The following is a 22,457-nucleotide window of genomic DNA, read 5'->3' on the forward strand; positions in this document are numbered from 1 at the left end:
ACAGACCATGCAGCACGGAAACAGAACAAGTAAAGCATCACACGGATAGACGCAGAAGTACTGCTGAACATGTCAGTACTATGCAAACCAAAAGCCGCAAATATATTCTTTATGTGTCTATGTAGAATGAGTAAGAAGTTATTTATCAAAGCTTTTACCATAAATAACAACACAAGCATATCATCAACGCGTTGTTTACCTGAATGTATGTTCTACAATAGCCACATTTATATGTGTATTTGCTGGCTATCTAAACGAAAAGCAACACTACAGAGCTCACAATACATCGTGTTGAAAAGCTTTAATAATGATGTGCAATGCTTCTTTTCTCATTTAAAAAAAGTTAATGAGGGTCTGATTGTTCAAGCTCTGGAGGAATAAAATATCTCATTTACAAACTGAAGCAGATGTAAGATATAATACAAACAATATTTAGCAGATGGAGCATAATTTATTCCTTATTCCAAAATATATTGGAGTATTTCAATGCCCCAAACTTTGGTTTGCATACAACCTTAATGATATACACATTAATAACAATTCTAACTAATATAAAATCAAACAGAAAAAAATGAAATACATTTCTTCACTTACATGTTTTGCAAGATCTGGACTTTTCGAATCAATATCATACCTGCAATTACAAAGAGACCACACATCACAGGAGCAAAGATGTGGGCAAAACATCATGAGACATTACAATTTAACTATCGACTCCCATAAAGAAAACACTGGCTGCTGAGTGGACATTTTCTGCCTGTCAATCACACACCTGGGTCATTGAGGAAGCAAAGGGGAAAGGCATAAGCAGTAATGTTACAGTTAATTAAGGAAGTATTTCTATAGTTTATGAATGTAATTTATGTACTACGCCAAGGGGATCATATTGAAACACTCTACCAAGGCTGATAAAGTTTCCAGCATTTGCCAGTCAAACTTAATGTAAAAGTAATTAAAGCTCACTATGCCCCAGCTCCCACTTCTGTGATAAAAGAAAGATGTAGATGAGCAACTCTAATTAAGGCACTACCTCCTATCCTGTTACTGAGTCAAATCATGATAGCATGCCAAACTCATTCAGTATGTGCCTAAAAATCCACAGAGACCTGCAGCTCTGTCCTGGATACATCACTGAGGTCCACTTGGGACTTCATGCCTGAAGCGAGGAAAAAAAACAAAGGATGTTTTTTTTGGAAGCGTAGCTGGAAGAGTGGAGAAAATGATCTCGACTGTTTTCTGGGATTTCAAAATGAGACTGCACCTTCCTGACCCTCTCGCTAACCTGGCCTTTATGAGAGGAGGAGGCAGCTACATGTGAAAGAGTGGATGAAAGGGGTCTTTTTATGGGACTTGGTTTCAGACATGTGCTTAATTTAGCAGCGGGGAGATTAAGGATAAAACTTTATATGAAATATGTATGACCCTTATACCAATCTCCCTTCAATAAATGACTACTGAGACACTGCACCCATAAATAATTCCTCAGGAGAGCCGAGCTGGTGCCAAGGGTGGGAAGAGAGAAAATGAGAGACAGGAAGATGGAGAGGGGATGAAGAGATATATGGAGGGAGATAGATTATGAATAAGGGAGAATATGTAGAGTGTGTGATGGAAACAAAAAGAAGAATTGGGAGGACTGGGTAGGAAGAGGACGGCAGATCTACCACACGCACACCACGCTGTATGAGTCCCAGAGGACCGGAGCAAACAGAATAACTCACACATCAAAGCGCAGGTTCTGCTTCTCCTCAAAGAAGTAGTCCAGGATGTACTTCCTGACAAAGTCTGGGTTTAGTGTGTTGTCGATCACCTCTGTTCTCCCAAACTAGATCAGAACCAGGAAAGAAGAGGAAGAAGTTAGCCCAAATATTTGACACAGCACATCATGCAGTTACTCCACTACTCGATTACCTCACCCCACCCCCATTATCTTCACTAAGCAACTGTGTGAGTTCACAGCTTCAGATAAGCTCCGATTTGATTAACAGATGTCAGTGATCGCACAGTGTCAGCTCTTCTTCTCCACGTCTGGGGCTGAGCATGCCTGAGGAAAAACACTTTATGGAGTCCAATTACACTTATTTAATTAATACCACATTCGCGCCACTGTCGCTCTCACAACCACTTCAGTATGGGCAGAGGAAGACCAAGACCGAGAAAAATATTGACTTTCACATTTTGTTTTTCCACCGGGGAACTGTCACAAATGATGGAACGATAGAAAACTATCTCCTGGCTTTAGGAAGAAAATAGGAAGCTGCCAGCACAAACAGTGAAATCAGAAAGTCTGCGTTACAGAGCGAGACCTTCTGATGAAGTGATGTGCTAATAAACAAATCAACAGACAAAAAAGCGAACACTTTAATTTTATCCAAAATGAATAAATCAAAGTCAGAGAACTGATGGTGAGCTGCATGATTAAAAGAAAGTGTAACCATAAACCGACACAGTGAATTAATAATAGCAGTGTTAGAGCTTAATGAGTCGATGAAACAGCAGGATTATAGGCTCACACCTTTGTGTTTACATCCGGTGGGGATGAAACTCAAAGTGGGAATTAACAAGGGAGTAACATTACAGCAGTAGAATATATTTACCGGATCTGCCTATAATAATGCAAAGACAGGCAAGCTGGAATGCGTGTAAGATATGACAGTTTGAGAGTGGGTTTGAGGAGGCTTACACACACATATAATTGTCTAAGCCTATGAAGGTTGAACTGATGTGTGTGCTAGGAGCTCTTCCTCTCCATCCATGTCAGAAAGTGAGAACTCCCGACCAGCAGAGGCAAAGGAGGTTAACTCTCCACCAGGCGCAGAGACGGTTATTTAAATAATAGGAGTCGAATGTGGTGGGAGGGAGCCAATGGCATATTCAATTTGTTTTCGAACCAAACGTAACAGAAGAATTAGAATGAGCACGTGAACAAAGAACAGCCACCCAAGGATTTAACAGATCTCCCTCTCCACAGATTATTCTTACCTTCGGCAAGTACACAGTCGACCTGTAAAGCCAGAGTTGCAAAGCATTACAATTAACTGTCAACCCTCTCGAAAAGAGAACACAGGGATACAGGGATAACAGGGCGCTGGCAGTGTGCACTTCTTTCTCTCCAAAACCCCCAACTAGGATAAATTGTGAGCTGCAATGTCAGAAAATTTGATCTTGGTAGAAAGATTAATGTCTCAGAGTCTGACTGGAAGTGGAACGACGAGGGTTTGCTTAAATTTAACAAGGTTTTGTTGTGTTAGCTACAGTATATTATGAGTGAAAGCAGTAGAAAGAGGAAAACCTGCACTGTCGCGCACGGAGAGTAATTACAGAGGAGGGAGTCAGAGGGAGAAGATTAAGATTGAATTAAATTCACATGTATTTGTATTGCACCATATACACATAATACAAAAGCAATTTACAGTGCAATAAAACAACAAACACAAAAAGACAACAACAAAAAGCACCAAGCGTGTGCTGAGTTGAAGCAAGTCTAAAATCAGCAGGCAAACTGTTCCCTTATTTAGATGCAGAAATACTGATCCCAACTGATCTGAAGTCAGTTCACTGGACTTTAAACCTGCTCATGGAGCAGACACTGCTTTGTAAACTTAACGGAGGATTTTAAATCTTATCTGAAAGCAGCAGGTAACCAATGGAGGCTTTGGAGGCCATATGGTCTGACCTTTTTGTCCTGGTTAGAAAATGTGCCGCTGAGTTCTATGGATTGTCAAATATATCATGCACACAACAAATACATGCATGAGTTTCTCTGAGTCAGGTTGTGAAGGAAAGCCTCTGGTCTGTCAGTAAGGATGCTGAATGATAAGTCAAATGGAGTACAGGTCTCAAGTGAAGCCTGGAATCACAACACGATCCATCCGTTTGTTTTGTTATTCTTCTCTTGATGGATGAATGTGAACGACTCACAGCCGATGGTGGAGCTTGTCCCCCAGAAGAGCAATTGGATTCCAGACGGCTGATGGCACAGCGAAAGGTTCTCCGACCAACCCTATCTACTCTTGGGAGAACACACCCGCATGAGATGACAGAGGGGCAAACGGGGCGCTTAGCTTTATCAATACTGAACAGCTTGAGTCTGCTGCTCACAAAGCCAGCTCTCCTCAGCACTGAAAACACAAGCCTGTCTCTCTTTCTCTTTCTGGGAGACACGATCAGGCTGTTCGTAAGCTCGAGGCGGGGTCGCGTTGCCAGCGGTGACAAGTATAAGAGGCTCTTCCCGCCTGAACTCCGAGCTTGATTCTTGTTTAATGCATGACTGAGTAAAACTGCTGGCTTAACTCAAACATTATCACTGTACTGATGATAGCTTTACTGTGGGCCAAGGCCAGGTGACCACTCTTGATGGTTATTTGAGGAGAAATTATAATCAGCCACCAAGTTTAAGTAGTATTTACTCTCCACTGAGTGTTCCAATGCTTTGATGTAATCACTAGTAAAGCAAAGGAACAATCAGCTCACTCAGTTAATCAAAAAATCAATTAAGCCATCGATCAAACATCCCACCAGTCAATCATTCAGCGAATCATTCGGGTTAATTGTCCCTGCTGGGAAATGTATAATGGAGTCAGGTGAGCAGGATTGACGAGCACAGACACACAACACACAAGGTGCGATAAGAATGAACCACCATGGAGACACACAGATGACCCCAAACACATTCAAACTAAAAATATTAACAACAACTCTCAAGAAAATTATTTTGAACCTATTCAAGATTTAAGTTGAAATGTGAGTCAGTTGTGTCAGTTTATTCTCAGGTCAAATATTATTATGCGTGTGTGTTTGTGTGTGTATGCGTGTGTTAATTTGCCATTTGAAATTTGTGTGTGTCTCATGTTGAAATTCATGAAACCTGCTCTGTACCACTGAAAGCTGATTTAAACCATCCTCCATCTTCAAGAGCCAACACCAAAACACAGATTATAACTGAACCTTTGTTTCTTGGCGGCGAGTGGTTTCGCACTCTTAAATCTGTGCGTCACACCGCTGTGCGGCAGCGTGACACCAAGGTCTCTGGAATCCATAAACATCGCTCCCATTGAGCCACATTGTGGGAGCAGAAGCAAAATATGTTGAGCTCTCACAGTATCTGTCTTCCAGTTAGGCAGCTTGTATACATACAGTATTGATTGGACTGGATACATTTTGAATTTAGTTGGCTTTTAGCTTTAAAAAAAAAAAGTGATTCATGGTCGCAAAGAATAGCTGGATGCCGTAGATCAAAAGAATATCCGACTGCAAGAAAAATCCGGAAATATTAATTTACAGAATGTTGTTGTTTCTCTGTTTGTCATCCGTTAACATTACAGGGACAAATAATCCCAATGGGATCCTCTGTCTTGTCACAATCTCGGCCTCCTCTACCTAATATATCTCTAATACAAATAGCTGCCACCTTAATCAGTCACAGCTAGCACAGCTCTGACCAGCGCGCGGATGTTCACAGGGTCAATCAATTGCAAATGATTGACACTCACAGCATTTACCTCGAGGGAGAAGAGGGGAAGCTCGGGAGGAGGGGGTGTAAACAGAGAGCTGTCATGGAGAGGAGACCGAGGGCCTGATTGAGTTGCCTTGACAGAGTGACGGCTGCAATCTCTTACCTCTCTCCACTGTTTGGACTCGACGCCCTGCGTGTACAACACCACCACTGAGAAGAGAGAGAGAGCAGGGGAATATGTTGTCACTTCACAATCTCAATCAAGCATCCTGCGTCTTTAAATGGTGTTCGGAGTGTTCCCTCTTTGCTCACATCCATCATTCAGTATCCTGCAATGACCTGACAGCATATTAAGTGCCACCCTTGATGATACTGCATTCCATGACATTCTGGGTTTCATTTCCATGTGCACAGAACAAAGCTATAAAGCCAGATCTCAGGCTGCTGGAGCACTGTTTAAGCTGTGCAATCGAAATACAATTTGTTAACTGCAGGATTCTGTGTATTTCTGTTGATTTTGCGAGTAAATGAGGCTGAGGCTGGCGAACAGGACGTGACCTGTCATATATCCCAGAGTTCATCTTCAGGCGAATATAAAACAGGCCAGTGTGATATTTTCCCAGTAGTTTATTTGCACAGGGCTTGAGCCTCCACCCTATTATAATAAATGTCTGATCCATTCTTTATCCCACAGGAAGTATCAAAGAAAATGCCTTTCTGGAGGTTCCCCATGTGTCCCACCAAAAGATACCCATTTGTATTCAAATGATGACTTTTATTCCCTGCATGCATTAAGGTACTTTCAGTGAAGAAAGGTTGTCACATTACTGTGCAAATGATATGCAGTTATTGAACGAACACTTTGAAATAGCAGAGTAAACTAAATCAAAGTTAAGCTCAGCAAAAGTTAAAAGTATAGCTTTGCAAAAAGGAGAAGAGGTGTCAATGAACCGTATTCGGAACAAGAAAAGGCTAAACTGCAATACGCATTGGGAAGAATTGTTGAGAACTTACATGGGTCGGATTTGGAGAAAGTGTCTCGGTCCAAGAGATTCCTGCATGAGAAGAAAACAGTCACACATTAAGATTAGGGTTGGGCATGTGTTTGAGACCGCTGTGTAAAAGTTGGGGAACATCCCACTTGTAAAGGGCGACACAATAATTGCACGGGAATTTACAACCACACTTTACTTCAGATAAACCACACCGTCAAGAAAAAGATCATGGCATGCATGGCAAGGTTGTTTATTTATTTGTATTCAAGTGTAGCATTTTAACAACTGCTAAACTCAAAGTGAAGCATTCTTGAAAGTATTAAAAATGCAAAAATGTGACCTTGTTCTTTTGTTTATTACCTTATTTTCGAACAAATTGCATAATTAATACTAATAAAACTGGTAATCAAAAGATGTATGGCATCGATGGACCCGTGTTTATACTCGTTATCACAGCAAAGGTTTGACAACATTTCAACAAGACCACAGGAACAAGCATGTTGTCGTAGCAGTCACCGAAACAATAGAAATACAATGAAGACAATGACACACATTCAAAATTATTCTTTGCACTATAATTTGAGCCACTTTGTCCAAGTCAAATCAGTACATTATTATACTCTCCTTGACGACAGGATGAATTAGAGCTTTAAGTATTATTTCATTAACTGATCAACAAAAAACAAAACAAAATCAGCAAATACTTGATAATTAATTAATAATGTAAGTCATTTTTTCGAGTGAAACAATGGAAAACCTTTTGTGGTTGCAGGATCTCAAATGTGAGAATGTTCTGCTTTTCTTTGTCTCGTAGTATATATCTGTGTTTTGGACTTTTGGTCAGACAAATAATGATCAGTCGAAGCATTAACTCCTTATACATATCTGATATTGGTCAAGAAATCTTTCTGGCATACTCGAGCAATTTTCATCAGAATGAATAGTGTGCTATTTGTGAATGCTCTTTATATACAGTATATATATATATTCTAAAATAAAACCCTGCCTTGCTCGCTGTGGAGGTGCTATACCCGGACACTCTGATTGGCTTACATACTCATTCAATATAAGAGACCGGCAATCAGCATTACCATGATTCATTCAATCTCTATTTTTAGCCTGTTCCAGACTGGATTGTGCTTGTGTTTCTTTGGGAGACAGGAACATTTCCCTGACAACTCGAGTCATTAGCTTTTAGTATTCACTGTACAAGACCTAACACAGCAGATGTTACCTTTAAAACACAAGGCTACTGCAACGGGCCTGTGCATCAATCACTTAATGCAACATTTTAAATGAGAGACATGATCTCAGTAGTATAGTATAGTGAAAAAGACTATAAATATGTCTTGTTTCTGCTCCCGGATTGTGAACAGCATCCATAAATAACATGCATGTAGCGCACAACAATGGTTCATCCCTTTAGGGGACAGCTGGATACCAGGGATGGACACAAGCAAGGGGTCTTCATTCATGTGCACATGATGCTGCCTTCCTGGACGCAAACACCGCTGTCACAGGGAAACGAGGGGAGAACAGATGTAGCTTGGTTAGGTTTTAGAATTGGCTGACCTGACTACAGCTGGAACATTGTCAGTGTAATTATCGGTGGAGATAACAAAGCCAGCCATGACTAACTGCCTCTTTGTATCCACCTGTAACCGTCTGGCATCCATTACCCATCCCGTCACCTCATCCCGTCTCTCGGCGGTGAAGAGAGCGGGCCACGTGAAAAAAACATCACGTCCTATTTTGACATTAACATAATGTACTGTCGTAAACAAGACTTCATTTGTGTTGCTGAACCTCACTTTGGTCTTGCAGAACATTTCTAGTCCAAGGAGAAATTATCAGTTTACAGATGTACACAAACCAACGCAAACGAATCCACCATCGTACTGTTCACTTGGCCAGAGAACATACAGTGGCGCCACATAATGGGTATTACCGAGAGAAGATCATTATCTCGAAAGCTGATGTAGAACAAGTTTGTTGAAGATAAAGTTAATTGAAAGTAGGACAAAAGTAATTAGATCCAGCTACTTTTCACACCACATTTCATCCATCACCCTTTTTTCATACTGAAGCACGTTTGTAATCACTTTGGCCGTCTTCTTATTTTAGACACGTGAATGCAAATGGAAACTCTACTCGTATTCCTCTTGATCTCACCTTCATTAAAACTGTGAAAAAAATAATAATCTCCTCACTGGAGAATAGTCACTGGAGCATTGTATATGTTATCACATGTGAAGCGAGAGTCTGGAGTGCATGATTAGATGTGGAACAAACAAAATAACAAGAAATTAAAGTTAATTTTACTTGAAATAAATAAATATATAATTTAAATAGCTTTCCTTCATCTGTTTTATCATCCCCAACAAAGTAATGTGTTTATTCGTCAATGAATAAAGCTTGCAGTTATCGGTTATGCACACTTGGTTAATAAGGCAGTACCAGGAAAATGAGCAAATGATGAATTAGTATCACCCAACCAATGCATGGATTCAAAATCTGCAACTCTCTCAGGCTGCATCAATGTCGATAAATGTTAAATATTAAGATACATCTCCACTAGAGTAAAGGAAATTTGACCTCTAAAACGTAAACTTAAATTTAGAAGAATGTAATAGGAGAACACGTTCCCTCTCGATCAGTTCCCTGGAGATATTTTAGCAGCTCCTCGGTCCATGTAACCGATTATTAAACTGAGAAATGGAAGAATTAATTCCTGCACCCGCAGTGCCTTATTGTCAGAAGTCCCTTAAAACTCCTCCACTTTCTTAGAGTTGTCAAAATCATAATTGGCACCAATGGTATCTAATTCAGTGGAAAGTGTTTTTAAATTGGCTTTAAACTGGCTTGCCAATTACAGTACTGCTGCCTCATTGTGCTTTAAAAGGACAACACAAATACAAGCTTGAAAGTCAAGTCTCTGAGGAAGGAACGTCTCTTTATTTCATTAGAGAAAATGGGAGATTGCTGGGAGGAGAAAGTGAAGGACAGTTAGCATTTTCAAGTCACTTCCCTTTCACTACTGCCCTACGGCCCTCTCCATTTTAATTGAGGACCAACATTGTCTTTCCTCTCATACACCATGGGGGCAATAGGTCTAACATTTGTTTAATATGGCCTTAAGCAGCCTCTCAGGGGTGAAACGGTCACGGAACCAAACACGTGAAATATATGCTGCAGCAGAGGTCAGCAGACCCTTTACAAACTGCAGGAATTCCATTATTTAGACTGAGATACTACTTTCCTTGAGGGTGTTTTTGTAATTCTTAAAAAGAAATATCAGCAATATATAATGCAGGACCGACCATCAGATACATACGTCAAGGAGCACTACTGCTGAAAAAACGACTGATACAATATAATGAACTCCTGCATTTCATAATGGGAAATGATGTCTGCCTGCATTGCATCCCTGAATCGTGAGAGGTGATGATTCACATTAATGTTGCTTTTGTCTGGATCTCAAAAAACCCTCCGTTTCATTCAATGTACAATCTGGTCCCTTTATTGGTGTAACAGTTTAGCTCCACACCTTCCTTTTTGTATAAGTTGTTTTCATCCTGTCACTAACTATCATGTCATTCCAGATGCTGCTTCCCATCTCGTCAATCCAACTCCCCTCACCTGCCTCTGATCACTCCCTCGTTAGTCCCTCATTCCCTTCACCTGGTCCTCACGCCCTTCTCACCTGCAGCCCATCCACTCATTAGTCCCTCACTATTTAGCTCCCTCACTTCCACTTGTCCACTGCCAGATTGTCTTGTGTTTCTCAGACCAAGCCCTTGGGTGTTCCACTGTGTGTTTGTTTATTCGGTCTGTTCCGTTCCTGACAATACTTTCAGTAAAGGATCTTTATCAGCATTATCTGTCTCCTGAGTCGTGCATTTGGGTCCACCCTAATCCCGGTGTGACAATTGGTTCCAGACCCATCTGCTGACCTTCCCTGTGATGGCATCAGGTGTCTTCTCCACCTCCATCTGTTTAATTATTCCGTTTCTGTTCAACCCGGGAACTCTCCGGGTCGACAGTACCTGCAGCCGAGCACTCCCTGGGCGGCCGTCTCCCAGGCAGTGACACAATCTCGGTCATAGAGCTGCTCGTATAATAGATGAGAATTCACATGTGCCGTGACTCCGTTTGAGAGGGGCTTTTGGTGTGTGACCAATGTCAGACCAGGGAATAAGATCACAGCTAATTGCACAGTGTGACAGCTCAGGGTGTGTGCAGGTAAAGGTCTTTTTTGTGTAGATTTGAGGGCGATGCACACACTGATACTATGTGGCTGTTTAAACCCTCGCAGAGAATTTTGCACTAAGCCGACTGTTAGAAAACCGCAGCTGCTGATATCCTTGCAGGCACACACACTAAACCATGTACTACACAAACTATCAAATTAAAATCACATCAAATTCTACATTAGGAACTCAATAAAGCACAGTGAAGTATTTCTAAGCTTTTACATATTTGGGCGTTCTAATAACTAACTGATCATTAACTTGAGATAGAGAAAGTAAGCTCTGCTTGGATTCAGGCAAGTGTGAAGTGGAGATATAGCGGGGTCAATGTGTTCATGATAATAAGGCTTTCACAGAAACTTTCTCAGAGTATAAAACTAATTGAGGGAGCCAGGGATGAGATAGCTGCAAGCGTAAAGCCCAAAGGGTGGAGAGTAGTACGCAGCAGGTAAAGTGGTGGTGAGCCATAATGATCTCACACCTCTTTACTCAAAGACACACTCATTAACCTGATATGTGAACACTGGGCTGGAAATACATGGTCTATAACAGAGTCTGATAATCAGACTGAATTGGGTGTGAATGAGGAGGGTTAGGTGTGTGTATGCAGTGTGAGTATGCATCTGAAGGAATGCTTTGCCTGTGCAGTTATCTATTGAATCTGTCTCCACCAAATAAAATTGTAATGAGGTGGGTGTCATTCAGAGGTCTGGACCCAGGCGACAACCGATCTGATAGAAGGTCCTTCCTATAAGGTTCATATAGATTTTAAGCCAAATGAGCCAAAGAGTTAAAAGATAACCTTCAAATCATGTCATTAATCTGATGAGAGTTGTTACTGTCAATTAAATCTCTCTTTTTGTGTTAAACTCTAATACTGATACTAATGTTTTTTTAATCGTTTTTACTTTGATTAACTTTGTTTATTCTCTTGTGAATTATCAATGTCAAACATAAATCCTTGAGCTATGAAGCCACGTTTTCAGAGGCAGTTCACACCATTGATCACTCCTTTGTTCCTCCCTCTACAGCCACTACTCAATAATTAGCTCTCGAGTTAAATGTAACACTCTGTACACTGCATTGTGTGATCAATAGCATAAAGTACAATACTTTATTCACTCTATTGAAGATTGTTTTAAGGACACTAGCGGATCGATTGAGAACTCAGAATCCAAACACTCAAATAAAATGGCCAAGGGGTAATACAATATATTTACCAGGGAACCATTTCAGACAGCTTGTTTCTGACTGTATCTGGTCTTCACAGAGCCTGCTGTGTTCACTGATATCCTCTCAATATTTAAAGGAGCAGTGTGCAGCCTGTAGGGGGATCCATCCATTGGCAGCAATACATATAATGTAGGCAGCGAAAGTTCAGACAGGAAGACATTCGGTACAGCTGGTTCATTCACAAGCAGTCTCAGTCTTGCAGCGATTATTCCATTAGCTGATTGGGGGCGGGCCCGATGAATGAACCAACCATTCAGAGGCAGCCCAGTTGTGTAAGCCTATCACAGCGTTGTTGGTAAAACTTTAAAATGTGTTCTCCTCTGCTGCTGTCACTTGTCGTTTCAGATCTGGTCATTGCGACCCTCCTCCACCCCAGGCTCCTCCAATCGGCATTACGGCAACGCTTCTTCTACACCACCACCAGTGTCTGGACTCCATGGGGGGGATTCTGCCTGCGCAGATATCAGCATCTCTACCCCTGGTTTGTCCTACTTCAGGATGGAGTCCAAACGCCAAAAAGACGTTGCACTATTGCAATATGCTATTGTAATAAATGATTGTTAAACTCTAAATACCCGTCTCTCCTGATTGAAATATTAATTGGCATGCTTACCTTGGTTTATTATCACCTGGAAATAAAACATTTGTGTTTTCGTTACTTTAGAATGAGACGTTTATATCTTCTTCTCCTCTTCACAAAGCACAACAGACTTAATGAATTTAGACTAACTGACAGCTTCTCCAGAAGGCTATAATCATCATCATAGTTTTGTAGCTTGTGGTTACATTTATTTTGCACAATTCACACAGTTTGACTCATAATCCACTTCCCTGCAGGCAAAATTAATTGTATTTGCACATTTTCTCCAGACACACAGCTCTATGGCAAAAGCACACACACACACATACTCTCCACAACACAGCCACAAATGTCCCTGTTGGCTAAAGTATAACATCATACACTTGAACGTATCTCGCAAAACAATGACTCTCGGATACGTTTAGACATTGCAATAACCCATTTGAGAGACCTTCAACGGATGCAACACAATGTGGTTGAGCAACCTGTCGCACTTTGTACACATCTGCCACCAGCTCGCACGTTTCCCAGACAAGTGTGGATGTTGGGTACAATATCCTTTGATACAGAAATCCCCTGATACTTTGCTGACCCTTCAGGTTCTATGAAAATAGTGACGACAGCAGCTTGATCCTTCTGAGCCAAGAGGGACATGATTTCTTACTGCTGCATCACCCTCTTGACTTTTCCTGTCATTCCAATCAACACTTTCAGATGACACAGACAACATGCAGCGTGTTATACACCACTGGCATGGCACCACTACTGTGTATCCATGGGATCCCCTTCTGCTATCATCAATCCATAATGAGAATATATTAATAACACTGACACCAACACAAGCCAAGTGTCTGGGATCCAAACTCATTCTCCCTGTGTCAGGGGATCATGCATAATCATCTGCTTCGTCGACCTGTGAGACTCGCCTGCTGCAATCTTAGCATCCCCAAATTGGAATGAGAACAAATCTACCTCCTATTGGCACCCCTGTGTCTCTCAGCCTTGATCCCCAAAACAGATGTGACACATCACTAACACGCCGCACACAAGTCATCCTGCGAGATAAAAGCTGCGAGCTCGCCCCCAGTCTGTCTTAACCCAGAACACGATATGAAAAGAGCAGCACAGTAAAACACTGCACATTTAAATTGCTCTCCTACTCTGAGATCTTGTATTAATAAGTAATGCTCTTGCACAATGCAAACTAGTTCAATTCAAACTCGCTCTCTGCGAGAGAAAAACAAGAGGATGTTTCAACCACCCACAAAAAAACAGGTCACAGGGTTTGATTGAATGGGTAACCAAGACTGAATTAGAACAACAACTACAACAGCATTTTAACAAAACAGCAACCGCAGAGCTACGGTTAATAAAGCATTGGAATAAACAAAAGGTTTTCACACAGCTTGAATCCCAATTGCTCTGTTCACGCCATTGTTTTTGACAGATTGAGCGACGACGCCACATCGTCCTGATGATTTAATTAGGCTTCCCCCCTCTGTTGCAAAGGTTGCCCCAGGAAGAGTTCCCATGAGGAAGCCAGATGTTTTAAGATTGACGCCTGGGAACCGTATCGGGTGGCTTTTTGCGCAAGGTACCCTCTCCCGCTACCATTTGTCACAGGAAGCTGGCAGTCATGTGACCTCTTGTGTGTTTTTCACGAGGTAATGAATCCCTCGGGCAGCAGAGTGGCCCTGTTGAGTTAGATCCCCTCCAAGCATTGGAGTACTGTGATTGGATGCGGTGCTAAAGTCTAACCATCTATCACAGCAAATAAATGGTTACAGCGAGCACCGAAGTAATAGCAGAGAACAGGAGGATATAGACATGGTGCATTGTCTTCGTCCTGATGAAACGGACAATGGAGGCTGATAAAGTTCACTATTCAAGCTGTCAGAAGGGAGGCTGAGCAAAGTGGAAGAGAGGGTGGCGTTGTCAGCTGATTGCACTTCTAACAGGATGTCTGTGGTGTGGTTTGACACGCTGTAAAAGACTAATACTTTTCTATAATGTGTCTGTTGACGTGTTTTTGAGTGGAAGGGATATTCAAATTGAAGCTATGTCCTTGTGCTTGGTGAATATCATGGAGTCAAATTGATTTTGTCAAAATCTGGGCTTTTCATTCAATCATTGTTATTTTTATAGTCTCCTCTCAATGGTAACTTTCTAACAAATGAGATACCAAAAACTAATCTTTCAGGAGCAAGAAATAATGTGTTCCTCACTCTACTCTGATAAGGGTTGTAAACCTGGGGCTTGTCAGGCTGAGCAGCTCTGGCCCCTCGTGCTGGTCACAGAGGCACTAGAGTAAACCGGGCGTTTACACATCGGTCCTGACATCCTGTCGATGGATCCGTGACGAAGAGACACACAGACAAAAGCTAATCGTGAACTGAAAATCCACGTGTCAGACCTTCAGGGGCTTTGTGATTTTGTGTGCACATTATTTCTCCGACATTCATGAGCAAAAGTGGAACCACAAGAGCTGAAGACCCAGTTTCCCTTAAGTCACAGTCAATGAGAACTCTGAGACGGTCTGGTAAGCTGATAGAAAGAAAAGGCACATTTGACCAACCAGCAGGATTAACATGTACTACTTAATTAAAACATGTAGCAAACCACATAAATACCTTATGAAATATTCATAAGAGCGGCTTCAGTATTAACAAATGAACACACTAAGAGGTGGAATCAAGGTCGTAAAAGCACCCGGGAGCCCTGGCCTAAACCACTGGACTGTAATTAGCTGGCATGTCGTAGAAATAGTCACCACTTGAGTTTGAAGAGCCATCGCATCGCTGCGTTGGAGCTTGCAGCTAAGCAGCAGATGCTCTGGACTCGGCTCGCTGGCCGACCTGTGAGCAAAACCAATCAGAGCTATAGAGTGGGAACAATGTGCCATCACAGTGATACGCTGGTGTTTCGATAAGGGGTTGTCTGCTTCAGTCACTCCAGTTTGTCAGCGGGCTTTTTGTAATATTGGCAGAGGGTTATGAGAACGCCTACGGGGCTGCATGCCACAATTCAATTCCATGTGCGCTGCAATCTCTGAGCTTTCAGGCTGACTAAATCAATTACACAGAGTTGTGGAGCCTGTGCCTCCCACCCACGTCACACCATATTGTTTCTATTGGAGGGACCAGATACACACTTGACAATAAGTGGGAGGAATTGCTTCATGGCTGAGTGTTTAACTTTTCAGCTGTCCAGTGTTTGATCTTTGAAGCAATCCTCTGAGGTCAGATATGAGCAAAACAAGACCGTCACAAAGAAGAACAGACAGGACCTGAAGTCTATGCATCTAAAACAGAAAATGTCTCAAGGCTCAATGAAAGCAGAAATGGTTTTGTTCTGCTCTATCAAACTGTGTCCTTGAGCAAGTCTTTGTTTGGAAAAACATTAATGACAAAGAAGGGAGCTGCAGATTGACCGCAGGGCATCAACACAGATCCTATCTTAAGTATGAAGGACTGAGGGAAAAAACATAAGTGTGCACCAACAGAGAGTCCAGATGTTATTTACAGCAAATGCCCCACCGTGAACCAACACACACAACCTGAGCTCCAAATGCATACCGTACACACATTCTTGCCACACACACACACACACACACACACACACACACACACACAAACGTTCTCTTGCCTCAGTTTTACACACAATTTAATAAATGTTGGTTACATAAAGCAAGACCCCAGGCCTTTGTGGGGTTTAATGCTGTTAATTTTCTTTTAACAGCCCCCCCCCCCTCTTCCCGTAAAGCTGCACCGTCCTCCCAACCTGCCATCTCTATAAAGGTTAACATATTTCTTTTGAAAGGTGACTTATATCAAAAATGGGTTAAAAGGTTACATGGCAACACCAATGTTGGATTTGATGAACAACTTGAACAATTTCAGGGCAATGTGATTGAGTCTGTATCATCATATATAAATACTGATCTTGATTGATTGATCTCTCTCTCTTTTAAACCATTCAGCAACTGAAAAAGAGAAAAGTTGAGTTGTGAGGCTGGGTTCTATTTCTTGCTTTTCTTTTTTTTAATGAAAAAAGAAAAAGAGACTTATGCTTTGCTATTGATTATGCCTGTGATTGATTATGGTCTTATGTTATATATGCATACATCTCTTCTCTGTCTTTACTACTTACTATGGAGCATTTGGGAGCATCATCTTCAAATCATTCTCTCTCTTACTGCCTCTGTCAGTTGTGGTTGGTTGGGACTCTTCTGTCCATCCGGACAATCCATCCATGTCCATTTATATATATTATTTCCCAAGCTATTCTCCAGATTCTCTCGCTATAATTCAGCTAAAAACCCTGAGAAACCCTACCATCTTACCATCTCCCTCTCTGTGCCTCTGCTCTCCTCCTCCTCTCTCCTCCTCCTCTTGGAATCCGTGGAAAGTTTGCTTTTGGTTTTTTTTTTTTGCTAATTTTTACTGCAGGTCTCCTGCTCCGGACAGCCTGTGTTCTCAAAATAAGATTGAAAAATATTGAGGAAAAAAAAAAGCTGTCGAGCTGTTGATTGAGATGTTTGATGTGAGTATGTGTATGTGTTTTTATGCTGTGGTGTTGTTTTGCTGATTTGGTTGGCTATGATTTTTTTTTTTATTTTATTTTTTTATTTTATATGTTTTATTGTTTTTTTTTATGTGTTTGTGTGTGTTTGGTGTGTGAGTTGTTGTTGTATTGTTTGTACTCTGTTGCTGAGTGATTTCTTGCTGTCTTTGTTTTAATGGAATAAAAAATAAATAAAAATAAATAAATAAAAACAAGAATTTCAAAATGGAGGACATCAGCGTGTGCCACCAGAAAGCGTGAATGCAGATTTCAAGAAGATGTCAGATGAGAGAGAGCGAAGAAAACGATGAGAACAGAGTGGTTGGTTGTTTAATCTCTGGCATGTATAGCTGAACATACATTATTATCTGAAATCTCTGTGGGACCCTTTTCAACAGCAGTGCCCTTGGGACCACATCATTAATATGCATATAATACTAATGCAGCCAGGAGTTACAAAGAGTTAAACACTGTGGATTATGGCAAAATTACGCACAGCGGAGGAGTCCCTGGAACATTAATTATAACTGTACCGAATGTATACATCGGTGCAGTTATAATTAGTATATACATCGACCTTTATAACGCCCCCTATATGTTGCAGCAGCATACTGTCCACAGTGGCTCTACCTGCAACAGCGGGGCCCCGCCCTATCCAGCCGAGGCGCTTGACATCTCCGTGGTATTTGGAGCTGTGATTCACTGAAAGCTTCATATTTAGTTCCAATTTGTGTGTTCACGTTTCTGTCGTGTTGTTTTCGGATCCTGCTGTTACACGGCTTCACACACGACAAGTTTCCTCGGGGGAAACCTCTCGGGCACGCCAACAAACTCTATCACGGTCGATATGTCGCGCACGCGACTTGGCGCGCGCAAAACACGCACACACACACACACTCACACAGCGCTGTATACCCACGAGAAACGCTGAGAGAGACATTGATCAATCTTAATAGACACCAAAGCGTAAATCTTTACCCCAAAGTAACAAAGAAAAGTAGAGAGCGTGGGATGTACGGCACGTTGTGTGTTTCACTAGAGTGATGGACATTCTGAACATCCCTGTGCGTAATGACAACTGCATGGGTGCTGAGGTATTTATTTATTGATTGTATTGTCTTCTATACGCCTTTCAGCAGAGCAATATACTCTGAGAGAATGTTTCCTATAAAGTAATGTTACCTTTGTAGTTTTGTATTCTTCTAAATGTTAAACGTAGTTCTTTTTCTCAACAAAATGTTAAATGGCACATTACTTGTACAAACACTGTTCTGTCATCTCGCGGCAACACGCACGATAGCGTGCGCAGCTCCCCAACCCCTGGCGCAGACAGCACCGGACTCACCTGCAGGACACGGTGATCTCCACCTTGGTTGCCGGGATGCTCCCCATGATGGGATCGAAGTCACGGACCGTGGCCGTGGCCTCCACTTTGTCCATAACGTCTCCCTCCATGTGTGCAGGAGAGCCGGGCCAGCTACCTGAGCTGCGTGAGTGCCTCTGAACCTGGAGAGTTGACAGTGGAGAGCCGGAGCGCAGCGGGCAGGCGAGCAGGAGCAGACACGGTCCAGACAAACCTCCTAAGTGCTGTCCATTGAGCGGGCAACAGCATGGAAAGTTTAATGGAGGCTGCAGCAGTGAGGCGATTGATTTGACTAAAGTATAGGATCACATGCCACGACGCATCAGCGCCAACTCCGCTGTTTACCAGGCAAAGAATGAGCTCTTCTGCCAGAGCAGCGTTTGAAAAGTAAAAGCTGTGAACTCCACCCCTCCTGTCTGCATTATCCTACATGCTGGGCTGCGACGGACACAACTCGTTGCAGATTCAAGCTGTCGCTCTCTGACTGGGCGGATCGTTATTTCGCTCCAAATTGGTTTTAAGAGCAGCTTAGAGAAAATAAATTAGCACCGGGGAGCGTGAATATATATTGCATTTTTCCTTTCTTGCTGTTTTGGTATAAGAATGGGTGGCGGGTTAAATAACCGCCTCAAATTAATGACACATTAAAATGTCGCACGCAAACGATGAATAGTTTATATTCACCTATTATTAAAATCACATCAGTTCCTCCAGTGCAGTCAGCTGTTGTAATTGAAAGGCGGCATGGTCCACTTTCAGCATCTGGACAGCTCCTTACACTCCTGCACAGCTTATATCTCGCCAGTAAAAAATGACGTGTGTTTGTCTTCTGCCCCTACTTCATACATATATTATATATATATATATATATATATATATATATATATATATATATATTGTTCCAGCGGAGCCTCATTTATGTTTCATCGTTTTCTTAATTGGATAAAAATTAATCTGGATAAATTCTACCTATATCAAACATATGATTCACAGGTAAACTGCTATGCCATTAGATGTTGTGGACATGTGTGCGTGTGTGCACAAAGTGATTGCTTTTTCCTTCTTTTTAAGAAATCACCTGAAACCAATTATCAGAGGCAAACAGACGAACAGCAAATGAACCGTCACCAATTTACACAAATGTATTAAGAGCAGTATCAATTTAAGACAAATGCATACTCTATATTTTATAGACTGAAATGCCTATCGGCTACATATATTCAGAGCACATATGGATCATGCAGCCATAGAAACTAAATGACGTCCGTATACTTTCCAAATGTCATTGCTGAGCAGCAAGCATTGTGAGAGGTCTTATTGTAACCCACTGCTGTCGTTACATCCAGAGCGAGACTCGTGCTGATGAGGGCTGTACATTTCGGACACAACACTAGAGTGCAGCTTCATCATTAGTCATGTTCACTCTGTAATTAGGCCGTGTGGTGGCCTTTGGTTGGTTGATTTTCAACTCCCTTGAGTACACTGTCCCCTGCTGCCTGCTGTGAGGTCCTCCGCTGTTCCAACCCACAGCCGCCCCACTTCCTATAGCTGTGGCAGGAGTGTAATTACAGCTGTATGGACCCTCTCTGCGGGGAGTCCGTGTGTGAGGGAGCAGCGATGCAACCCAAACCTGCTCAGCAGCAGGCCTCAGCAGAGGGAGGAGGCCAGATGACAGGTACAAACTCCAACATCACTGCTGCTCTGCAGTAGCTTACAGCAAGAAGAGCAGATGTTGAAAGTTATACATATTCATTAAAACATTGTATTGAGGATTATGAAACATTTGTCTTATTTGTCAGACAACTATCTATCATCTGCTATCCAAACAAAATAAATATCCCATGAGACACTACAAGTAAAACATTTACATAGACTCGCCCACCAAAACATAGCCAGGAGGTTATCTTTATTAGCACAAGACATTAAGACTTAACATTTTTTTCACTTTCTCACCTTCAAACAGCAAAAATAACAGTTTCGTATATGCAGTTTAGATGAGGTGAGTACAGGACTTGTTTCTAGCGTAAACGTTAGCTCCTATTATGTTTACTCTTTTGCGCTTATAGTGTCAGTTGCTGTCAAAACAGCTGCTTCGGACATCTACTGCAAACTGATTTCGCAGGAGAGTCATTTTACATGTGAGCAGGAGTGTTGACTTAAAGTGATTAAATGCAAATTCTGATGGAAAAACAAACAAAAAGTATTGAGGTCCGAGATAATCAAATGTATAACACACAAATAAATGAAACTACTACCATGACGACTTTCCAGAGTTTTGCATTCCGTTTTATTCCTTCAGCTAATAACGCTATTTTTCATCTTTTAAACCAGCATCGGGTTGTGCCTTCAAAGATGTACTTTTGTAATATCTGAGCTGTCTGCTTTATGCATGCACTTTTAACATGTTAGCCTGGGATAAAAACAAGTTTTAAATTTCCACAAAATGGTGCCACACCTGCATTTGTTGTGCAGGCCGGGGTGAGTAGTGTATCTTTCAGGTTTCTCAGTGAAATTTGTGTGATTAGAAAAATACTTCTAGAGATAAACCCATCGGATACAACCCCTTGCGGGGTAAGGTATGACTAGCAGACCCCTCTATGACCGTCTGAAGTAGCTAACGTGTGAGCCTGTAACTTAGCTTTGAGCTCGTCACTATATTTTACTCAAACTGGACTTTTCGGTATCACAACTATATGTCCCATCTGTACCTACAGCAACACTCCAACATCAATGTACCTCTTTCTGATTGTGAACAGTGTGTTGGTCATCTTGTGAGGCTGATGTGTTTGATGTTGTTAGATAGCCTACACAGAACACCATTGACATTCATTTGGAGTCTGTTCCTGAAAGTCCAATATGCACAATGCCTTGTAGCTCTGGTATGCACTAACTTCAGAGATAGGGCAGGGCAGATAAGGTCAGTGTGCATCAGAGCTTCTTCACTGAATATGGCTGCTGGAAACAGGGCTGCTGGTGAGAACAGCGAGACCCAAAAGTTATATAATAAATCATTTACGATAATGCTTGAGTCTCACTGCTCTTATTTTATTTTAAATGTGCAATAAAACCCAAACCATTAGTTTAACAAGACTCAAACGCTGCATATCCTCCTGAGCTGCAAAGTTGGGTGAGAATTCTCAGTGACTCATCATTACTCTTTCACACTGTCAGACAGTCATCCTGTTAATTAGGTTGATAACTAGACAGGTGCACTTACTATATTGTGGTAACTGTGCGTCTCTGGCTGCAGGACATGAGCGTAGATCTGTTCGCCGTTAGCTAAACACACCACCGAAAACAATAAAAGTGGGGATACACGCCATGGCTTTCCCCCACTGTGTCTCTGGCCACGGAGTAGTGGCCAAGTTTCGCCAATTAACTCGGCCGTGTTATCACTAGCGGCCCCTACGGGCCAGGGGTCAGCAGTCAATAAAAGCATAAAACAGGCAATAAATGCAGTTTTGAGAAAGTGAGAGTCACAACCTTGAGAGGCCTTTGAGCATACAGCCACAACCAGGCACCCACAGTCGTATGCAGTTTGCTGCAGCAGAACGCTGAATGAGATGTGGACACTCCGCTGTGGTACTGCTACATATACATGTCACGTTTCTGAGGGCAGTAGCAGAGACTCAGAAGCAGAGGGATAGACAGGAGTCGAGGTGAGGAAAAAGCAAAGTTCTTTACTTCGGCAAAGTCACAAGACAAGGGAAAACAAGGCACACCTACACGTAGAGGAGTTCATGCCCGACACGCAGAGGAGTAGCTGAGGGCAGGTGAAGGGAATGAACAAACAGAGGACACACACACGCACACACAGGAAGCACTCGGGGTGTTACAATACTTGAATTACGACGTACTGAATATTTGTTCTCCCATGAAGGTTACAAAAAAGTCTTACAAAAAAGATTCTTGTACAAGCTGCTTTCATTTCCTCTTATTTATGAAAAGATAGATTTTAGAAAGTCTGACATCTATTTTCTGTGCGGTCTGAATGCATTTACTTGGAAATGAACATCTG

General features: G+C 41.9%; 1 protein-coding gene across 3 annotated transcripts in view; it reads right to left on the bottom strand.

Annotated features, from left to right (window-relative positions):
- The window catches only part of cpne5a (copine Va), a 64,409-nt gene extending 45,878 nt beyond the window's left edge, over window positions 1-18,531 (bottom strand). For 2 of the 3 annotated variants that reach the window (XM_056423444.1, XM_056423446.1), the window contains exons 1-5: window positions 18,422-18,531; window positions 6,470-6,510; window positions 5,619-5,665; window positions 1,722-1,825; window positions 595-634 (exon numbers count right to left, since the gene is read on the bottom strand). In XM_056423444.1, coding sequence (XP_056279419.1) covers window positions 595-634; window positions 1,722-1,825; window positions 5,619-5,665; window positions 6,470-6,510; window positions 18,422-18,531 — 342 coding nt within the window. Of the gene's footprint in view, window positions 1-576; window positions 635-1,721; window positions 1,826-5,618; window positions 5,666-6,469; window positions 6,511-18,421 lie in introns of all 3 variants that reach the window. The other variant, XM_056423445.1, reaches the window with a different exon arrangement.
- Between the last annotated feature and the right edge of the window lie 3,926 nt (window positions 18,532-22,457).

The sequence above is a fragment of the Pseudoliparis swirei genome, chromosome 9, assembly GCF_029220125.1.
Source record: "Pseudoliparis swirei isolate HS2019 ecotype Mariana Trench chromosome 9, NWPU_hadal_v1, whole genome shotgun sequence".
Classification (NCBI taxonomy): Eukaryota; Metazoa; Chordata; class Actinopteri; order Perciformes; family Liparidae; genus Pseudoliparis; species Pseudoliparis swirei.